The following is a 21,183-nucleotide window of genomic DNA, read 5'->3' as shown; positions in this document are numbered from 1 at the left end:
GGGGAGGTGGCTTCGGGGAGGAGTCCTTGGTCCAGGCCCACCTCCGCGGGGTCTCCTGTGAACTCGGGTCACATGTCCCCTGGACTCAGGTCCTGGGGGGAGACCTCAGGACAGACACCCAGCACCTCTGGCATATTTCACATCATTGATAACTGGGCTCTTCTGTTTTCTAAAACTATTTCGTTTTGGCGTTTTACTCATATTTTATGACCTTTAAAAATGAGAGGATACCACTTGTATCTGCAATCCTAAATGAAATGTCTACTTTGTCCTGTTTTTGAACTTTAACAGGAATCATACTCTGAAAAAAAAAATTAAAGGAAAACCTCAGATCTCAGAATCTGAAAACAAAAAGTAACATTTTTGTGTCCTTAAAAAAAAATACTCAGGTGTTTGGTCATTCATATTTAAAAAGAAAGTACGTGCCCTTCCTTGGATCTCAGAAGGAAATACTTCTTTTAATCGCTGGTGGCATCTCTGTAGGACCATTTTAAAGGAAACTATATGTTCTTTTCAACTGAAAAAGGCAGCACATGAGCTGAGACACCTTTAGTAGAGATTTACCCACAGTCATGGGACGCACTGGGACAGTCCTGCCCCCAGGGGACACTGGGCGACGTCTGGGGGACATCTGTGGCTGTCACACTGGGGGGGGCTTCTGGCATCGAGGGGGTGGAGGTCAGGGAGGCTGCTGCACACCCCACAGTGGCCAGGACGTGCCCCAGAGAGGAGGAGCAGCAGGTGCAGCAGTGGGGAGGGGGCGAGACCCTGCCCTAGGCTGACAGAGCTCTCCCCTGTGTGCATCTGTGCCCACGTGGTCCCTTTTCTGTAAGGACACCATCGTGTTGGATCAGGGCCCCCTGATTACACCTGCAACGACCTTATATCCAAACAAGGTCTCGGTCTGAGGTCCTGAGGCTCAGGTCTTTTCACACGTGGACTCGGAGGTCCGATTCAAGCCCCACGCACCCGCCACTGCTGAAGGGTGTCTTTATCTTGTCAAGGTCGTTGGGATTCCAGTCCTGTCCTTGCCGGCACCTTTGTGCTGGGACCGTTGGCTTCAGGAGACGGGAGCAGCACTTAAAAGCTTCCTCTCAACTCGCCACCTCCATCCTGGGGACAGGAGCTGTTTTCGGAGAGCTCTGAGGGCACTGTCCTGCCGCGATAGCCTGCCCGATTCCAGAGACGGTGCCCCGATGGGACAGGCGCTTTCAGGGAGTCCTTGCAATTTCCAGCACGGGGGTCTCGGGGTCACTGTGGTGGTGGGGCACTTCATTTTCAGCCACTGCCCTCCGGAGGGGCACAGCGGTGGCTTCCCTGTCACCCGGAGTCCCGTGGGTTCCACCATGGCTGCGTTTTCAGGACGGCGCTTCCCTCTTGCTTCCAGAACCTCCGGTTGCTAGCTAGCAGAATATCCGCCCTCCTTTATCCTAACAAGGACACGCGCGCGCTGTCTCCAGGTAGGGGACTCCGACCTTGACACGGGTTTGCAGAAACACAACGTGCTGCGGGGTGTTAGATGCATTACAGGGCTCTGTCCCCACGGAGCTGGGCCCCATCGGGGACAGCCCGCAGTCCAGGCCCTCTGAGCTGCCCGCTCGTGGGTCTGGGCACAGGCGGACATCCCGCGAACGCTGAGGTCGGGAGGAACCTGGGGTGGGGGGTAGCCAGGGCTGCTCAGAGGCCCCCACGTCTCCTGGACAGATGGGAACCGGTCCTGGCTTGAGTGTGAGGGGACGCAGAATCAGGACAGTGCAGCCCCCAAGAGGAGGGACCTGCCCATGTCCCCAGGCCTCCCGCTCCCCGCCCCGCCGTCCCGCCGTGCGGGCTCAAAGGCCTTCTCCATGGCGTGTGGTCACACAGGTGTCCACTCGCCTCCGTCCACCTGCAGCCCCGCCGGCCTGGGGAGAGAACTGATTTCTGGAGCCCTGCCTTCATTTGTTTAAATGCAGTTTCAAACTTTTTTTTTTTTTTTTTTTTTTTGCGGTGCGCGGGCCTCTCACTGTTGTGGCCTCTCCCGTTGCGGAGCACAGGCTCCGGACGCGCAGGCGCAGCAGCCATGGCTCACGGGCCCAGCCGCTCCGGACGCGCAGGCGCAGCGGCCACGGCTCACGGGCCCAGCCGCTCCGGACGCGCAGGCGCAGCGGCCACGGCTCACGGGCCCAGCCGCTCCGGACGCGCAGGCGCAGCGGCCACGGCTCACGGGCCCAGCCGCTCCGGACGCGCAGGCGCAGCGGCCACGGCTCACGGGCCCAGCCGCTCCGGACGCGCAGGCGCAGCGGCCATGGCTCACGGGCCCAGCCGCTCCGCGGCACGTGGGATCCTCCCGGACCGGGGCACGAACCCGCGTCCCCCGCATCGGCAGGCGGACTCTCAACCACTGCACCACCAGGGAAGCCCAGTTTCAAACTTTTTACTTGAAGTAATTATAGAGTCACGGAACGGTGCAAAGAAATGTACAGGCAGCTGTGTACGTACTAGGGCACCCTTGCTCCAGCCTCCCCAGCAGTGACATCTTATACCCACGGCACCTTGATACTGCAGCACCTAGATACCACAGCGCCCAGAGGGTAGCTAGACCCCAGGCACTAGGGTAAGCGGACAGCAGAGCATCCAATCCAGGCCACTGCTGCCGGCACAGCCCAGGAGCCCGTTCGGATCCTGCCAGCCCCACGCGTGCGTCTGTCTGTGTTTCCCTGCCATTCGGTTACACGTGCAGATGGGAATCACGGCTCCTGCCGTCAAGTTACAGAAGGACACAGGCCCCCAGCACAGGCCCGCCCTCGCCAGGCCATCTCTCCATCCTGAGAGCTACTTCTGCCACCTCGCGTGCCCCCGAGGACGAGGCAAACTGCCGAGCGGGCGGCAGCACGGCTGAGAACGCGGCAAACGCACTCTGTATCCCCCCAAAAGTTTATTTTTTATTATCTTTCCTCTGTTTCCTCACTCCCTTATACTCTGATGTATGGTGCTGTTGCAAGCAGGTATCAGAGCCTAGGATTTTCATACAAAAATGAAGAAAAGGAAAGAAGGAACAAAAGGGAGTGTTTACGGAAACGTTCACAGCTATATCGTACCACCGAGGCGGTGGGTCCTGGTGAGCGCCGACGGGTGCCGCGGGGCCGTTCAGCGGCCAGGCTGAGGGGGTCGGCGATTGATGTCCCAAGCGGTGGGAGACACACAGCCCTGGGCGGCCTGGGAGAGGGGTGCACTGGGGGGCGCGGACAGGGCGGCAGCGCCACGGCTTCCGGATCCTGCTCGTCATCAGCTGGAAGCTCGACCATTCTCCAGCTCTTGTCGCTCTGACACGCAGTCGTGGGGTTTTGAATTTTTATTGATCAGTTTCACATTCAGAGAATGAACGTCTGGATGGTAGGGAGACCGACACCTCCCGGCGTCGTCCCACTTTGCTTTAGTAAGATCGTACAGTGAAGTCGTCTGCTCCTTATTAAAAGAATTAAGAGACTAAATATACCACGGTGCGTGTAGTAAGCCGACCCGCGAACCGTGGCGAATATAAAATATGACTCAACTAAAACACTATAAAATGCTTGCGGTTTTTATCTCTTAACCAGATCCATGACGGCCTAGTCTGTCCAACGACAGACGTGTATGGACACGGAAAGTTGAACCCAAGCTTCCAAACGGCCCCAGTGTCGCCGGCGGGGGGTGGGGGACGGCAGTCAGGGTTTCATGGGGACGGGCTTTCAGTTTGGGAAGATGGAACGTTCTGGGGGTGGAGGGTGGGGATGGCTGCACAAGTGTGAATGTGCTTAGTGCACTTAGATGCTAATTTTAGATTATGTGTGTTCCGCCACAGTTTTTGAAAACTGCCCCCGTGTGACAGTTAGACTCCGAAATAAACAATCCTTCGAATGCACACGGTGGAACTGAGGGGCAGCCGCCCAGTGGCAGGCAGGCGACAGCCACTGTGCCTCTGGTTGCCTGCAGCCTGGTTCCTGCTGGGGCCCAGCCCGGAGCCAGGAGCCAGCAGGCCGGCGCTTCGGTTCTGGGTTCCTCCTGCAGCTGGCGGCCGCGAGTGGCTGCCGAGCTTCTCGGGGACTTAGAAAGGCAGCATCCTTATTTCCCCTCAGTGTGTCTTGGGTGGAACCGAAACGGGGTTGGGGTGGCCCTGAGAAATTTGGGTTCCCGGTGCCACATTGAGTGCTGGCTTGGACCCTGGGGGGACTGGACGGGGGGTGGCGGTCAGCGCTGTGTCCTGTGGACGAGTTGCAGACAAAGAAGAAAGTTACTGCCTGGAACGATGTGAGATAATATGATAGAGGACCTTGAAGAAAACAAAAGACGGTTGTAGATTACCGACGTCTGGGAGAAGAACAAGGAAGCAGAAAAAAGGAAGAAAACAAATCCTCACAGCGGCGCTTTTTTGAAATGCAGATGACACAGTGCAGCCTGCCCTGAAATGCCTAATAGTTAAAATGAAAGGCTTTTTAAAAAAAATCAAAGGCAAACAGGATGGAAACTCAACGGGGCCTAATCCTTGACTCTTTGTTGAAGAGACACTGCAGCGCGCCGCCCTTTCCTGGTCTGGGGACGCCGCGGATCTCCGCGGAGTGGGGGACGCAGCGACGGGAGAAATGAAGGGGGGCCACGACGGGGTCGTGTTCCTGGCGGGGTGTCTGTCGCCCTCTGATGCGAACAATGAACACACCAGGAAGCATCCCACACGGTACGGGGTACGGGAAATGCTTGCTTGTAGGGATGGATTTAGAGGGGAAAAAAAAAAATGTTATGTGGTAAAATAGAAAATGTATCATCTTTAAGTGCCCAGCTCGGTGGCATTAAGCACATTCACGTTGTCGTGTGACTGTCCCCACCATCCATCTCCTGGAGCCTTCCATCTTCCCAGACTGAAGCTCCGTCCCCAGGAAACACGGACTCCCCCTCCCCCTCCCCCAGCCCCCGGCCCCCACCATCTACTCCCTGTCTCTGTAGATGTGACTCCCCCGGGGACCCCCTGTGAGCGGAATCAGACAGTATCTGTCCTTCTGTGTCTGCGCGCCTCTCTGAGCATCACGTCCTCAAGATTCATCCACGCTGTAGCAGGTGTCAAGACTCTCTTTTTATTTAAATTTATTTTTATTTTTGGCCGCGTTGGGTCTTTGTTGCTGTGCGCGGGCTTTCTCTAGTTGCCACGAGCTGGGGCTACTCTTCGTTGTGGTGCGCGGGCTTCTCATTGCGGTGGCTTCTCGCGGAGCACGGACTCTAGGCGCGCGGGCTTCAGTACTTGTGGCTCGCGGGCTCTAGAGCGCAGGCTCAGTAGTTGTGGCGCACGGGGCTTAGCTGCTCCGCGGCACGTGGGATCCTCCCGGACCAGGGCTCGAACCCTTGTCCCCTGCGTTGGCAGGCGGATTCTTAACCACTGCGCCACCAGGGAAGCCCCTCCTCTTTTAAGGAGGAATAACATTCCCGTGTGTAGATGGACCACACTGTGTTCTTCCATCGTCCGTCCATGGACACTTGCGTTTTTTCTGCCATTTGGCTGTTGTGAATCATGCTTCTATGAACATGCGTATGCAAATATCTCTGAGTCCCTAATTTCCCTTCTTTGGGGTATGTACTGAGGAGTGGGATTGCTGGAGCATATCGTGATTCTATGTTTAAATTTCTGAGGACCCTGCAGACTTTCCACAGCAGCTGTACTTTTTTCATTGCCACCAGCCACACAAGAGGGTTCCAATTTCCCCACATCCTAACCCATTCGTTATTTCCTGTGTTTTTGTTGTTGTTTAGCATTTGCCACCCTAATGGGTGTGAGATGGTATGTATTTTTGAACTGTGTTCTTAGTAATACCACCATGCTTAATTTTTTTTTTTTTTTTTTTTTGCGGTACGCGGGCCTCTCACTGCTGTGGCCCCTCCCGTTGCGGAGCACAGGCTCCGGACGCACAGGCCTAGCGGCCATGGCTCACGGGCTTAGTCGCTCCGCGGCATGTGGGATCTTCCCGGACCAGGGCACGAACCCGCGTCCCCTGCATCGGCAGGCAGACTCTCAACGACTGCGCCACCAGGGAAGCCCCCATGCTTAATATTTTTGGTATTTGTAAGGGTGGGTTGGAAATACATAAAATGGGGATTAGAGAGCATGGATAATTTTCTTCTTCTTCCATTGTCCACAACTGCAATTTTTTTCAAAGGCTTAAAACTACACACATTGATTCTCTCTCAGTCCTGGAAATCAGGAGTCTAACATGGGTCTCAACGGGCTAAAATCCAGGTGTGAGCAGGGCTGCATTTCTTTCTTGAGGCTACAGGGGAGACTCTGGTTCCTGCCTTTTCCAGATTCTAGACAGGCCACATCCTTGTCTGGTGACACGCTTTTCTCTCCAAGGCCAGGGGTAGCTGGAGCGCTCTACAGACGGGATCATTGTTGTGTTGGGATTCCCGGGCCAGGCGCTCCAGCTGCTGCCCCGTTAGCATTTCATCTGAGGTGCTAGTCCCCTGCCAGCACAGGCCCCGCGGATGGCACCAAGTCCTGAGCCCCGAGAATAGCCACGTGCCAAATGCACACGGCTGGTCACTGAGGTGCGTGGCTGGACTGTCTCGGGTCTCAGGCAGGAAGGTTTTGTGTGAAGAGGAAAACCAAGTTCCGTTTGCCAAAGTCAGGTTGGGAATGCCAGTAGATGGCGGAGGGAGAAAGATGGGGCGGGCTGACATCGGGAGCTGGTGAAGGACGTCCCGGGACAGACCGCCTGACCCCTGGGCTCTCCCCTCCTCCTGCTGTGGCCCCTGCCCAGAGGACAGTGCTGACCTACACAGAGAAGTTCTGGAGGAAATCTGCCTGCTGCGAGGGTTGCCTTTCCCTTCATTTGTTCAGACACCAGTTGTCAAGCATACCCTGGGTGCAGGTGCAGGGCTCGTCCTGAGGACACTGCAGGGAGCAGGCTGACCCGGGAGGGGCTACTTCCAGGACTGCTGGCAGGGATGCAATTAGTCTATGGCCGTGGGCCTCACCCGAGGGAGATTCTGCTCCCCTGGGACACTGGGCCATGTCTGGGGACATATGTGGTTGTCACGACTGAGGGTGCCCCTGGCATCGAGTGGATGGGGGCCACGGATGCTGCTCTACACCCCACAGTGCCTGCGACAGCCCCCCCCCCCCGAAGAAAACGACTGGCCTCAGCATCAGCAGTCGCACGGGGAGACCCTACTCTGGCGTTAAAGCCGGTCAGTGCACAGTGGGGTCAGTGCTGAGAAGGGCACACGGCTCCTTCACAGTGGTCAGCGGAGCCATGGATGAGGCCTGAAGGCTAAGGGAGGAGTCTGGGCTCCCGGGACAGCGGGTAGTGGGGCAGCTGTGGGGATGGGGGTCAACACAGTGTGGCAAAGAGCAGTTAGCTCAGCAGCACTTGACCACCCCTTGGGGCCTAGACAGAGGCGGACACAGATCAGAGAAGAGAGCTAGCATTATGTTGGTGGTCTTAAAATTTTTTACTCTTTTTTTTTTTTTTTTTTTTTTGGTATGTGGGCCTCACTGTTGTGGCCTCTCCCGTTGTGGAGCACAGGCTCCGGACGCACAGGCTCAGCGGCCATGGCTCACGGGCCCAGCCGCTCCGCGGCACGTGGGATCCTCCCGGACCGGGGCACGAACCCGCGTCCCCTGCATCGGCAGGCGGACTCTCAACCACTGCGCCACCAGGGAAGCCCTTTACTCTTTTTTTTAAAAAAAACAATACAGAAGTCATACATGCCTAAGGCAGCCAGACAAAGCTAAAGAACATGATAGAACTCTGCGTGCCCCTCCTCCAGTTCGGCCCTGCGCCCACTTCTGGCTGAGGTCAGTACCAGATGAGCTGGGCCTCGGCTCTGTGGGGACCTGGGCACAGTAGGGTTTCATTGTTTTAATTAGTAGCTTGGTTCTCCTTGGGCTTCTTGTGAATCGCGGGCACCTTCCAACAACCACGTTAACATTCATCTTTGTCGGACACGGTTGTACTGCACGCCTACAAGTGCCGGCCGGGGCGCCTGGCTGCTGGGCTCCCGCTGGCTGCTGGGCTGGGCCGTGCAGGCTAGTTCTCTGCTTTAGCTTAGCTGGTCCAGCTCCGCAAGGCTCTGGCCAATCCTGCCTCGTGGCTCGAGGCCCGCGAACGGGATGTCGAGGGTCCCTGACCCCCACCTGCTCCCCCATCTCCCTCTTGATCTCCATGGGTCCCCACCTCTCGCGGCTCCTTTCCTTCTCCTCCCGAACGCAGCTATTTTCTCATACAGAGGAGTTCAGCTGTCTCCCCGTGGGCCCGTTCATCTCACGTCCTCAGGGCCTTGCTCACTGTCCCCTAGTACTAATTACGGTATTTTCCTAAACAAGCCCAGTTGGTGTCTAAAATGAGTTCTGATACCAGCTGGTAAAATTAATTTTTTCTCCAACCATCGTCTACGATACAGTAACGAAAGACACACTGTCTCTTGTCAGCAGGAGGTCAGCGTCTCGGGTAGACAAGTATGTAGACAAATAATTATATCACAGCGTAAATCAGCGAGGCTTCGCGCGGTGGTGCTGCAGTGACAAACACCCCGCAGCTCAGCATGTATAAACAACTAAGGTTCATTTCTCACAGACACTAGTGGGACTTGGTTGAACATCATCCCCCCCAAATTCAGGTCCACCCAGGACCTCAGAATGTGATCTTATTTGGAAATAGGGTCTGTGCCGACGTAATTAGTTGAGATGAAGCCGTACTGGATTAGGGTGGGCCCTAAATCCAACAGCTGGTGTCCGTATAAGAGGAGACACAGGGACACCTGGCAGGGAGAAAAAGCCATGTGAAGTTGGAGGCAGGGAGGGGAAGGATGTGTCTACAAGTCAAGGATTGCCAGAGCCCCCAGCAGCGGGGAGAGGCGTGTGGGGCAGAATCTCCCTCAAGCCCCCAGAAAGAACCAGCGCAGCCCACACCTCGATCTCAGATGTCTCCGGAAGTGTGGGGCCAGGGGTGTCATTGTTTGCAGCCACGGGAACTCACCCAGCAGCCGTCCAGCAGAGCGGGTGGCGCTCATCCGTGTATCACCATCCTCCTTCCTCTCGGGCCCGGCTGGTGGGGCAGCCAGCATCAGGGGCAGAGCCGGTCCCCAGGGTGGACAGAAAGGGGATGAGGGGACATGCATGCTGGCCACGGTGCTCTGCTCACATTTCACCAGCCAAAGCAAGTGCCCTGACCACGTCTGCATCAAGTGGGCAGGATGCGCCCCATGGAGGAGAGAGAACCAAACAGACGGGAACAGTGCCAGCGACCACCATGCTTTAGGTTCAGACCGGCCGGGGGCTCAGAGGGAGAACCCGCTCCCTGGGCTGGGCTCCCAGGGAGGGTTTCACGAAACTTGAGCTGGGACTGGAGGGGGAGGTGGCCCTGGAGAGAACAGAAGCGTCGGAAGGCGGGAGAGGGAACTCGGGAACTCTGCCTCAGTGGACCAAGGGACGCCTGCGCTGCATCAGGTTACCGCAAATGGCAGCTTAAAACAACACCATCTGAAAGTTTCTGTGGGTCAGGAGCCCGGGCACTTGTGGCTGGGTGTTCTGCTAGGGTCCCCTGGTAGTGATCCAGGTGTCACCTGGGGCTGTGTTGCATCCGAGGCTGAGGCCTCTTCCAAGTTCACAGGTTGCTGGCTGAGTTCCTTTCCTGGCAGCTGCATAACGCATAGCATCTTCCTTCCCCATGGACCACAGGAGAGCCTCTGCAGCCTCCAGGGGAACCCAGTCTTCTTTCTCTTCTAAATGGCTCCTTCGATCTGGCCCGGCCCAGCCAGGATAATCTCTCTTTTAATTAACTACAGGTCAACTGATTAGGGACCTTCATTCCATCGGGACAATCCCTTTGCCTTTGCCAGAGTATCATATGATCAGGACGTGACTCTCGTCCCATCGCACGTTCTACCCACGCTCAAGGGCGTGAGCCACTGGGGACCAGCTTAGGATTCTGCCTGCCACCCAGTTAAAGACACTGACAGCAGGGGGGAGACTGGGTGGAGAACGGCCAACAGGAGGCCGCTGGCACAACAGCTTGAGGTGTGGCCGTTGGCACCTGGGGTCTCGGCAGGAGCGATTCAGGACACGCAGGTGCCTTTCTCACTGGGGTTTGTTCTTGGCCCCCCGGAGTCACAGCACCAGCCTCTCCTCTATTTTACATGCTATGGGTAAGGGTCCCAAGTAACAAAAATGCTGCTCTGAGTTACATAGGGGTGAGGTGTGGATGGCTTCTGCTATGAGTTTGTCAGCTGCCCTCCAATATTGCTTCTCCCTCAAATAGAAGAACCCCATTCTTTTTTTTGTGTGTGTGTGGTACGCGGGCCTCTCACTGCTGTGGCCTCTCCCGTTGCGGAGCAACAGGCTCGGGACGCGCAGGCTCAGCGGCCATGGCTCACGGGCCCAGCCACTCTGCAGCATGTGGGATCTTCCCGGACCAGGGCACGAACCCGTGTCCCCTGCTTCGGCAGGCGGATTCTCAACCACTGCGCCACCAGGGAAGCCCAGAACCCCATTCTTAATTAGGCATGTGGCCCCCGGAATAAGGACAACTCTCCCAGCCGGCCTGTACCTAGGCATAGCTGGGTGGGTATGTTTGGACCCATGGGATGTGGGGCAGACATAGTACATCCAAGGCCTAGGTGACTCAGGCCCCCCACTGCCCTTGATCCCTGCAGTGGGCAGATGGGCCCCAAAGATGTCCACACACTCATCTCTGGAAACTCTGTATATATCACGTGAGATGGCAAAGGGGACTCTGCAGGTGGGATTGAGGTTAGGGACCTTAAGATAGGGAGATTATCCGGCACACGAACAGCATGGAATACTGCTTGGTAACAAAAAGGAAGGCAGTCCTGATACACTCGAGGGTTTGGAGGCATCTCCCAGGTGTTGCGCTGAGTAAGAGAAACGCAGCTCCAAAGGTTCCGTGCTGCACTGTCGCTTCTGTAGAACATTCTCAGGATGACGAAGATGGAGAGGAGTCCTGGTGCCCAGGGGTGAGGCGTGGCGTTGAGGCGGGGGTCTATCCAGGGTAGCTGGAGGGAGCTCTCTGTGGGGAGAGAAATGCCCTGTATCTTGACTGGTGGTTACACGAATCCACACAAGAGATACAATGACTCAGAAGTCTACACGCACTGTCCCCATGTCACTGTTCTGGTTTAGATACTATATTATAGTTAAATAAGATAACTTTTGGAAGAAGCTGGGTGACAGGTACAAGGGACCTCTCTGTACTACTTTTGCAAATTTCTATGAATCTATAATTATTTTAAAAATAATAAGATAGAAAAAAATTTTCCTAGGGCACATCCAAGCCCCGAGGGACTCCTCTGTGTCACTCCACCTCGGTCCTGGCCTCACTAGGCTTCACTTAGTTCCTCTGACGAGTTGGGCCTTCTGCCACCCCAGGGCCTTTGCACAGTTCCCTAAGCTCTGAAAGCTCTCTCCCAACCCATTCAGACGTCAGGTTTCAGGGTGAAACGTTATTTTCTTGATCCCCACCCACACCCCAGCTCCAGACAAGGTTGTCTCTTTGTAATTCTCAAAGCTCCCTGTGCTTCTCCTGTATTAACTTCTTCAGAACTTCTATTTATTTTTTGGTACAGTGGTTACCAAGCTGGACTCTGGAGCAGGACTTCCTGTTTCAAGTCTTAGCTCTGCCTTAGACAGGCGACTTAACCTCTTTCTATCTCAGTTTCCTTGAAAGTCCCCGATGAATCACATCTGCTGGTATAATCCTCTCCCCTTATATCTGAACTAGCCCTGTGAGTCACTTTCACCCAGAGAACATGGTGGAAGTGAGGCCGTGCCAGCTCCAAGCCTACACCTTAAGAAGGACTGGCAGCGTCCACCGTTGTGCTCTTGGGAACCCTGGGCAGCCGTGTAGGCAACAAGTCTGCTTCCCTGCTGAAGCGAGCATGTGGAGAGACACACCCAACAGGCCCAGGCTCTGGCGGACTCTCCAGCTGAACACAAGCACCCACGTGGCCACTGGCAAGACCGGCAGAAGCACGCAGCTGAGCCCCGGCCAAACTGCACAACTGTGAGTGAACAGCTCGGTTCTTTCAGCTAATGGACTTCGTGGTCCTCTGTTGTACAGTGATCACCAAAACAACTGCGCTGATGATTATTATTATTTTTTTTTTGCGGTACGCGGGCCTCTCACTGTCGTGGCCTCTCCCGTTGCGGAGCACAGGCTCCGGACGCGCAGGCGCAGCGGCCACGGCTCACGGGCCCAGCCGCTCCGCGGCACGTGGGATCCTCCCGGACCGGGGCACGAACCCGTGTCCCCTGCATCGGCAGGCGGACTCTCAACCACTGCGCCACCAGGGAAGCCCAGGGCCGATTATTATACTAACATTTTAGGGTTCTCGCGTTAAATAAAATTAATAATTATAAAGTGTTTCAGTCTTAGTTGTGGTTTTATTAAATGTCTTCTCCATCAGGCTGAGTTCCCTGAGTGCTATTTTCCTCACCACTGTATGCCCAGTTCCTGTCACCAAGCAGTCACTCAAACATTCGTTTAAAGAGTAAGCACACATCCCAAATCATCGAGACTCACAGTTGCACCAAAGGGTCTACTTCTGAAGCAGCACAAATGAGGGGCAGAGTCCGTGAGGGAACATTCTTTGACAAGATCCACCCTTCTCAGAAGTCTGTTTGGCTTTCATTAAAAATATTTCCCCTTCTACTGGAAATGCATCATAAATATTTCTTGTTACTGAAGACATTTCAAAAAATAACTTCCGGGCTTCCCTGGTGGCGCAGTGGTTGGGAGTCCGCCTGCCGATGCAGGGGTCGCGGGTTCGTGCCCCAGTCCGGGAGGATCCCACATGCCGCGGAGCGGCTGGGCCCGTGAGCCGTGGCCGCTACGCCTGCGCGTCCGGAGCGGCTGGGCCCGTGAGCCGTGGCCGCTAAGCCTGCGTGTCTGGTGCCTGTGCTCCGCAACGGGAGAGGCCACGGCAGTGAGACACCCGCGTACCGCAAAAAAAAAAACCCCAAAACAACTTCCATCATATTTTAGCTAACCACACCTCTACTGTTGGACATCTCAGGGCCTCCTGATTTTTTCCACGACAAAAGTAACGCTGCAGAAAACATCACTGCACACCCATCTTTGTGCACATCTGATATATCTTTACGATAAATCTCTGGAAGTGGAAATTGCGGGGTTGGAGGGTCTGCAACGTTTTCGAGGCGTTTGACAGATAACGTCAAGTCGTTTTCCAGAAAGGTACCAATTCACACGTCTCAGCAGCCCCAAATTACAGCTGCCCATCTCACACCCTGCGCGGGGGCCGGGACTGAGAATTTCTCTCACCTTTGCTAATTGGACGATGGCAGAAAAAACATATTATGTTTGTTACTGAACCATGAGCCACGTCAAAGATGAAGATGTCTTTACACACACACACCGAGCAAGCCAGCCTGCACCACGGCGGAATCTGTATTTTCTCAAACGATGGAAATGGAGCATCCAAATGGCCTGTGGACTGAGACGCCCCCCCGTGTTTCCATGCATTCGGGGCCCTAAGGAGGCCACGAAGGGACCCCACTCAACAACACCTTGATCTTGTGAACAGGGACTCCGACCCCCGCGTGACCGGGGCGAGCGGCCACCTGGCCCTGCGTGGGCTGCACCGGTGTCCACGGCCCCCTCGCGACCCGCCGCGTTGGACACAAAACTTCCCCGAACGAAGCGGGCCGAGCAGAACCGGCCCCTGAACGCGGCGCCACGAGACGCCGAACCCCGAATTCTGCCTTCTACCCAACAGACGCTCTGGGTCCGGCCGGGAGCAGAGGGGACACATTCGCGTGTGCGGCCGTCCGTGGGGTCGCCACTGCGCACACCTGAACCCCACACTGTGTCTTCACACCGACCCCACGGCGACCACCGCACTGACGCGGCCGGCGGGGTACCTGCTTCCTGGGTCACCGCCCACACGAGTGGGTCATGTGCGAAATGCACGACCACCCCTCTGGTGGGCGCGGGTCGGAACCGCCGCGACGCCTCACCTCAGGCGCCTCAGGCCGTGGAAGGTTCTGGAAGGCTCTCGAGGCTTTCCTCAGGGCCTCGGCGGGGAGGGGCCTCGAGGGCCGCGCGGGCCTGACAGGCGCAGGCAGGAGGCGGCGGGCACCCGGGCCGGAAGATGGAGGTCGCCGCCGTCGCCGCCCACCTCGAGCCTGCACGCCCGCCCGCGCCCTTCAGACAGCCTAGCGCACGCCCGCCTGTCTCTCTGCGCCTAGCCGGGCGGAAGGGGCGGGGCCGTGGCGCGAACGCGGGCTCCCCATTGGTCGGCGGCGGGGGTGGGGCTTGGCACGGCCGCCAGGCTGGCCCCGCCCCCGGCCCGCGGGAGCGGCGGCGGCGGCGGCGGAGGCGGCGGAGGCGGTGAGCGCGGGCGCGGACGGCTGCGCCTGGGGCGGCGCGGGTGCAACCGCCGTTGGACCGCCGCGGCCACCTCGCCCTCCGCGCCGGCCTCGGGGACGCCGTGCTGGGGAGGCGGGGCGCCCGGTGAGCCCGGCGGGCTGCGCCCCTCGGGTCGGCCGGGCGGGGGTTGAGGCGGCGGGGCCGGGCCTGGGGGAGGGGTGAACCCCGAAAGAGGCTCCTCAGGGCGGTAACCCGCCCTGCCGTGGGAGCCCCCGTCTCTGTTCATTGAACCCCTTTGCTCTCTGAACCCCTTTTCTGCCTGCACCCCATTTCTGCATCCTGAACCCCCATCTCTGCTCCCCGAACCCCTACCTCTGCTTCCTGAAGCCCCTCGTTTGCTGCCTGAACCCCTATCTCTGCTCCCTGAAGCCCCACCTCTGCTCCCTGAAGCCCCCATCCTCTGCTAACTGGACCTACCCTCTTCTGCCGGGGTGAACCCCTCTTTGCACAAACGACCCCCCCCCCACGTCCTTTACTGTCACGGCCAGACCAGCCTTCCCCATTGATGTAATCAACGGTCTGCAGCTGTCCAGTCCTTTCAGGGACACGGCAGCCAAAAGAGCAGTCATTTTCCTCTGATTTTTATTTTTTTGCGCTGTGGTCAACTGTTAACTCCCCAAACATGGGAGGGTTGTAAGCTTTGATTGTTTTTAAGCTTTGTTTGTTTACAACGCCTCTCCTGCCGACGTTGGAGGCAGGCTGATTTATTCAGGAGCCTTTTAAAAATAATCTAGACAGAACCTTTGGGAGGGACTTTGGCTGTATTTTATTTATGAAAATCATCCAGGCGCCTCCCTAGGCACTGAGGCCAGTGACTTCTTTTTGGCATTGAGCCCACTCAGTGCAGGATGATGGAATTGAACCATCTTGAGGATCAGCCCCGCTAACCTTTGCCCTTGAGGCTTGTGTCTGCGTTGAAATGGGAAGCAAACGATGTAATAAACCACCGTGCAAATTTTGTTGCAGGGCACATCGCGTCAGACCTTCAAGTACTTTGTGCCAAATCATTACTGCTTACCACATGAGTCTAAATCATGACGGATGCCAAGTACGTCCTCTGCAGATGGAAAAAGCGATTATGGCCTGCAAAGGTGACAGCCGTTCTTCTGTAATTTCAGGAATTAGAAATGACTTTCGGGTGACAAGTAAAATCTTTATCAGGAGATACCTAGGAGCTGCTTCAGCGAAATAATTGAGTCTGAACAGTTGGCGCTCCTCTCCGTTGGCACCGCTTCTCCCTCCTTCCCCATCTAATGGGGTTTTGGTTGAGTGCTTACAAGGTTATGCTTCCGGAAGTGTCTTTTTTTTCCCCCTCACACTGGGGAAAAAAAAAAAAAAAATTTAACCGAGTCAGCTATAAAAAGGCATGTAAGGCTGTAACTCAAGGAAATAGCTGGCCGGGAGCCCTGATAGTAAATAACGGGAGAATCTCAGGGAGGCTTCCCAGCAGCGTAGTGGGAAGAGGGCCAGATAAAACCCTGGTTCTGGTCTGGATCTGCTGCTGCACCTTGTGCCTCAGTTTCCCCGCCTCTGGAGTCCTTTGCTCTTTGAAGAATCATCTGCTGCATTTGTATTTTGGGGTCACCACGGCTTCTTACATTGTGTTAGCTGTTTGTTGTGTCTCAGTGACAAGGTTTTTTTTTCTCCTTTTTTTTTTTTTTCTAATGTAGGTCTTGGCCGGAACTGAGAAGTCAGCCAAAAATAAGAGAAAAAAGGGATTTTTTCTAAACGTTCAGATACTTTCCCTAGACAACAAGTTAAGTGTTGTGTTTTTGTGATATTGTCTTTTTTCCATGGGATTTCTGATACCACCATTCTCTCCCCCAAAAAAGCAAAGAGCGCTCTTAAGGGCTTCTTTTTAGTTATAAACGGGGTCAAAATAACCCAAAGAGGAAAACAACTGATTTTATTTCACGAAAGTTTGGAAATTGAAGATGTATACGAGGTACTGATGTCCAGCGAGATCAGTACAAAAATGGAACGAATGTAAATTAAACGCGAGGTAAACGCTCGTTGGGGTTCAAGTAGGGCTGTTTCTTTCCCACAGATGTATTTGTGTGTCTTTTTTTCAGAAACTTGTGTGACAGCCCCCTGAGTTTTGGGATATTTGATGTTTGAGCCTGTGCCTCTGACAAGAAACTGTCGTTTAGCATTCAGAAGGCAAACGTATGGGTGTGGGGAAGCACGTTACGTTGTGTTCTTGATCGTCCGTGGTGGAAGGACGTAGATGACTGGGAATGATTAAAATGCCCAGGTCATGTGTGTCTGACGGGAGAATTCCCAAGTCTAAATAGAGAATGAAATCAAGTCAGCTCCTGCTCCCGCCTCCCTGCGTCCCCGTCCCTCTTTCTTCAGAGCCTCTCCTAAGCCTGCTTAGTCCACAGCTCACACTTTCCCCGAGGCTGGGAAGGTAATTGAATACTCGAGTTTGAAAGGAAAGCCCATCCTTTTAAACTAAAACACACCTGCTGGGCCATAAACAGCTTTTAGTGACATTATCCTCTACTCTGAAAATCTAACAAAGGAGTTATTTGTGCAGTTGAAAGTGGGATTTGCTGCATAAAAGTCACAATTTGAATTCATTTTTGCTCTTAAATCCAGCCAACCGTTTCTGTCTTAAAAGGGGAAAGGAAAAAACAAAAACAAAAACATTCACCAGGGTCCTTGGTGCCTCTCACCTCAGGTGCATGAATTCCCAGTTGGCCGTGACTTTTGGTTTGAGTGGAAGGGTGCAGAGGAAGAAAATGAATCTAATTCTTTTGTCGTCTAAAGCAAAACATGTTTGAAAACATCTTGGTGGCATGGCTGGTGGCGTATAACGGCCGTTCCTGTCCCTGCAGAATTAAGGTGAAAAGCACGGGAGCCCAGATCCTGAAGAAGTCTCACATTGAAGGCATTGCTTCCTCGTTAGGTAAGAGCATGTTTTTGAGTAACTGTGAGGTTTTAATAAAGTAAGAGGCAGTTTGGGAGAAGATGGAGACTCAGGTCTGCAAAGCGACCCTGTTCAGGGTTTTCCCCTTCATACAAGGGAACCGGAGGAGATGGGTCTGCTTTCTTCGCCCTTTCGAGAATTTGCCCCTCGAGCCCGTCCTGTCCTTTTTTTTTTTTTTTTTTTTTTTTTTTGCGGTACGCGGGCCTCTCACTGCCGTGGCCTCTCCCATTGCGGAGCACAGGCTCCGGACGCGCAGGCTCAGCGGCCATGGCTCACGGGCCCAGCCGCTCCGCGGCACGTGGGATCCTCCCGGACCGGGGCACGAACCCGCGTCCCCTGAATCGGCAGGCGGACTCTCAACCACTGCGCCACCAGGGAAGCCTGCCCGTCCTGTTCTTGACTCCCAGGATGGCCAGTGGTGGCATCAGGGTCCACAGGCCACATCCGCGGCCCTGCAGACCATGCAGAAGGGGCGCACCTCCCTGAAGAAAGGGGGAGAGGCTTTTCCTCTTTTTATGTGTTTTGCTTATCACGCAGCAAGAGTGAGGAGCTTCTGTTGCTGGTCTGGCCTCCGCCCAAGGTCTGAGAAGCAGTTGGATGTGTATTTAAATTCTATCACTGAGCCCAGGGGAGAAAAAAGGGTGTGACCGGCACCAGCCTTGCTGCCACAGTGTCTGTGGGCTGTCGGGGCGGGGGGTTGCGGCACGAGGCGGGCTGGAAGTGGAGCCCAGACTCCGGCCTCCTTGCGTCTTGTCGTAGGTCAGAGAGACTTGGCCTGAGCCCGGCCCGGCTCTGCCCACGGTGCACACAGCCCGTGGGAGACCGACCGGGCGCCGGCCTAGGCGCGCCCTTCCACAGGCCCAGACGCGGAAGCGTTCTGCCTTCTGAGACTGGGCGTGCTTACTTCACGTGCGGAGAACTTTCTGTCTTGCGTAAAGGTTGCCCAGGGTATCTCCAGAGGTGACTGTGACGTAGGGTCCATTTTTCTGCGTCTCTGGGGAAACCGCTCTCGTTCAGAGCACGATGCTCGCCTCGGGCGGCGGCGACCAGCACCTCGGAGGCCGTGACTGTTCATGCAGCCCGTGTTGGGGGGCCGCTTGCTTGTGGGCGCCTTTACCATTAGACGGGCAAACACTGTGCTGATGGAGGCATCATTTATGCCTGCTGAGCTGTGGCGTCGCCTCCGTCCCCTCGTTCAGATAAAGAGCACGGCGCCTGCGCGCGTCGGAGTGAACGAGGAAAGCTGTTGCAGCGGGGAGGTCAGGCTGAAGTGTCCAGGCCCCTGGTGCCGCTTGCTGGCTTGGAAACGCCCTTGCGGAGAAGCGTGGGCGATTTACTGGCCCACGAGGAGCCTCTTAGTCGTCTGTTCACCACCCCCCCCCCAAGAGTACACCGCCCGCAGAGTTCTTTATTTAGTTGGTGTGGGTTTTTGTTGACCTTGATTGAATTTGAAACTGTGACGCTGAGAGAGGATGGGAGAAACATCTGAATACGTGTTGCCGCGGCATTGTTTTGTAACCTGGAGGAATGTATCTCTGTAACCCAATCAGGGTAGGGTCAGTCCGTTTACTTCTGGGAAAGGGCAGCCTTGCAGCCCTGAACTGTTGTTTTGTCGTCCGGGTCCCTCCTTCGGGAAGATGTAGGTGGGAAGCTTCAGCCTCCCTTCGGGGGCCGAGACCAGCGGTCCCAGCGAGACGCCCCAGCCGGTGGAGGGCCGCTCGGGTGCCGGTGCCGGCTGGCTGCCCGTCACCAGGCTTTGTTCCTTTTCTGTCCTTCAGCCTCGCAGAACGAGGTTGCTGCCGCGCCCCTGGAGGAGCTGGCCTACAGGCGGTCGCTCCGCGTGGCTCTGGATGTTTTGAATGAGAGAACCCGTCCGCGTCAGGAAAGCTCTTCCAGGGAAGAGAGGACCACTCGGGCTCTGAGAGCGAAGCCCATGGAACCGGCCTCCTCGCTCTGCAACCCCGGCCCTTCGCCTTTGCTCCACGAAGACGCGTCGGGCAGTCCTGGGCACACGAGGAGGGAACGTGCGCCCCAGAGGCTGTCCGGCCTGCCCGCTTGCAAGGAGGACCCCGGGTGCAGAGTGGACCACAAGAAGGGGCTCGGGAGAAGGGGAGGCCTGCGCGCCCCAGCTGTCTCCTTGGCCGGCAGTGGTGCTCAGGACGGACGGGGACCCAGAAAACACCGGGCAGACCGGACGGTGAACCGGACAACGACCCCGAGTAAATGGGAGAGGAACCCGGCACGGGGGCCCAGCTGGGGTCAGGAAGCGCCTCCGTCCTCAGAGGGAGCTGGGGAGGAAGAGAGTGAGACCGGGGCCGGGCCGGCAGCCCTGCGCTCGCCTCCCGGAGGCGGGGCCGAGGCTCCTCCTGGCGGCCCCGGTGCCCGCGGCCACCCTGCGCAGCACCTGTGCCTGTACGGCGGCCAGAGGCCGGGGCCCCGCATGGCTCCACGCGGCCCCACTCAGCTCGGCCCCGCAGAGGAGACCAGAGACTCCCGGATGCTGGAGGGAGGTAAAAGCCCGGGAGAGGGTGGGTGAGTCGTGTGCCGGGGAGGGGGGCGGCGTCTGCTTCTCCCACGGCCCATCCGGAGCCAGGCACCCGTGTATTTTTAACCAGATTCTGAATGAGATTGTTACCAAGATAGATCCCGAGCAGAGATCTCCTAAGTCCTTTTCGTCTGTCTCTCCCACTGGGCTATAATTACCTCAACTGCTCCCAAATACTTGTGTGTTTTTATTTTTGTTTTGAAGCGGAGGGAGGGAGCGGAGGGGCGCGGGGCGGAAGCGTGAGGCCGTGATAATGCTGCATCTGCTCCCCGAGGATTAGTTCCTTTCTTCTTCCCCGTCGCAGAAGCCATGATGCACTCCCATTAAATTGGCAGGAATCTCAAAAGTGATTAACTCGCTTAAGAGGCTCCTGACTTTTTAAGGATTCCCGTGTCATTTATTTTTGTGTGGCTGCAGCCAGGTGCTGTGATTCCCTCCGTTTGGACATTGTAGCCTCCCGCTTAGTTTTGAAATGCTAATTTGGAAATCTTCATTTCTGCACTGCTGGCACCTTGCGCCGTGCCTGCCCCGCAGTCACTCCTGGGTTTCTGCCTTTCTTCGGCCCCTGAAAGGGGCCCTCTCCCCGCCGCCGGAGACGCGGGGACGGTTTCCCAAGGGGCCTGGCCCCAGGGCTGCCCCCTGCCCGCGTGTCTGAGGGCACCTGCGTGCAGGGACAGGCCACGTGCAAGGACTCCTTGCTCAGTTCCTCCACCTTCTCTGCGCGCGCTTGCGGTCTCTCCTGCCCTCCTTTCTCTCTTATTCTGTTGAACGTGCTTTAACCGACTTGCCCTGCCTGAGCGAGGCCACGGGGAGGTCTGCGTCGCGGCAGCTTTGCTCTCTGCGCCGATACCCACGTATCGGGAGACGTTGTTCCCGGGGTGAGTCCCCAGCGCTGTGACCGGGAAAGTCTGATCTACCCTTGTTGGCAGCCCGTCCACCTTCTGAAGAGTCAGTGGAGTTGAACGCCGTGAACTCTCTCCTGGCGGCAGAGGAGGAGGAGGAGGAGGACGACGAGGAGCCGCCGAGAATCCTCCTGTACCGCGGTAAGTGAGCGACGCCTTCCTGGGGGGAGGCCTGCGGCGCCCGACGTCCGGGGAAGGTGTCTCGCTGTGCTGCCTGGGTTTCGTGAGTCCGGGGTCCGCCGTGCAGGACGACCGCGTGAGGGGAGGCTCTCTGGGGCGCGACAGCCCGGACTCCCTGCTGTCCACTCGGAGGGGACGGAGGAGGGCAGCCGAGTGAATAGATGGGCTCCGTCGCCACTGCTTGGGCGCGGCCTGGCGCTGCCTCGCGGCCTTCCCGGA

General features: G+C 56.5%; 1 protein-coding gene and 1 long non-coding RNA gene across 9 annotated transcripts in view; one reads left to right on the top strand and one right to left on the bottom strand.

The window, feature by feature from the left end:
* Window positions 1-21,183, top strand: part of PWWP3A (PWWP domain containing 3A, DNA repair factor) — a 56,419-nt gene that overhangs the window by 22,991 nt on the left and 12,245 nt on the right. Inside the window, exons 1-6 of one of the 8 annotated variants that reach the window (XM_067033231.1) lie at window positions 14,306-14,366; window positions 15,372-15,496; window positions 16,076-16,407; window positions 17,246-17,316; window positions 19,116-19,847; window positions 20,812-20,925. In XM_067033231.1, coding sequence (XP_066889332.1) covers window positions 19,271-19,847; window positions 20,812-20,925 — 691 coding nt within the window. In that variant the 5' untranslated portion in view covers window positions 14,306-14,366; window positions 15,372-15,496; window positions 16,076-16,407; window positions 17,246-17,316; window positions 19,116-19,270. Of the gene's footprint in view, window positions 1-14,305; window positions 14,490-15,371; window positions 15,497-16,075; window positions 16,408-17,088; window positions 17,317-18,569; window positions 18,981-19,115; window positions 19,848-20,811; window positions 20,926-21,183 lie in introns of those variants that run through there. The other 7 variants (XM_067033228.1, XM_059060326.2, XM_067033227.1 and 4 more) reach the window with 7 other exon arrangements.
* Window positions 10,691-14,230, bottom strand: LOC131755865 (uncharacterized). Its single transcript, XR_010840492.1, has 2 exons — window positions 13,994-14,230; window positions 10,691-11,027 (listed from the first exon to the last, which is right to left on the bottom strand). It is a non-coding gene; the product is annotated as an uncharacterized lncRNA (long non-coding RNA).

The sequence above is a fragment of the Kogia breviceps genome, chromosome 4 (genome assembly GCF_026419965.1).
Source record: "Kogia breviceps isolate mKogBre1 chromosome 4, mKogBre1 haplotype 1, whole genome shotgun sequence".
Lineage (NCBI taxonomy): Eukaryota > Metazoa > Chordata > Mammalia > Artiodactyla > Physeteridae > Kogia > Kogia breviceps.
The sequence above is the reverse complement of the archived record's forward strand: the minus strand, read 5'-3'. Positions and strand labels throughout refer to the sequence as shown.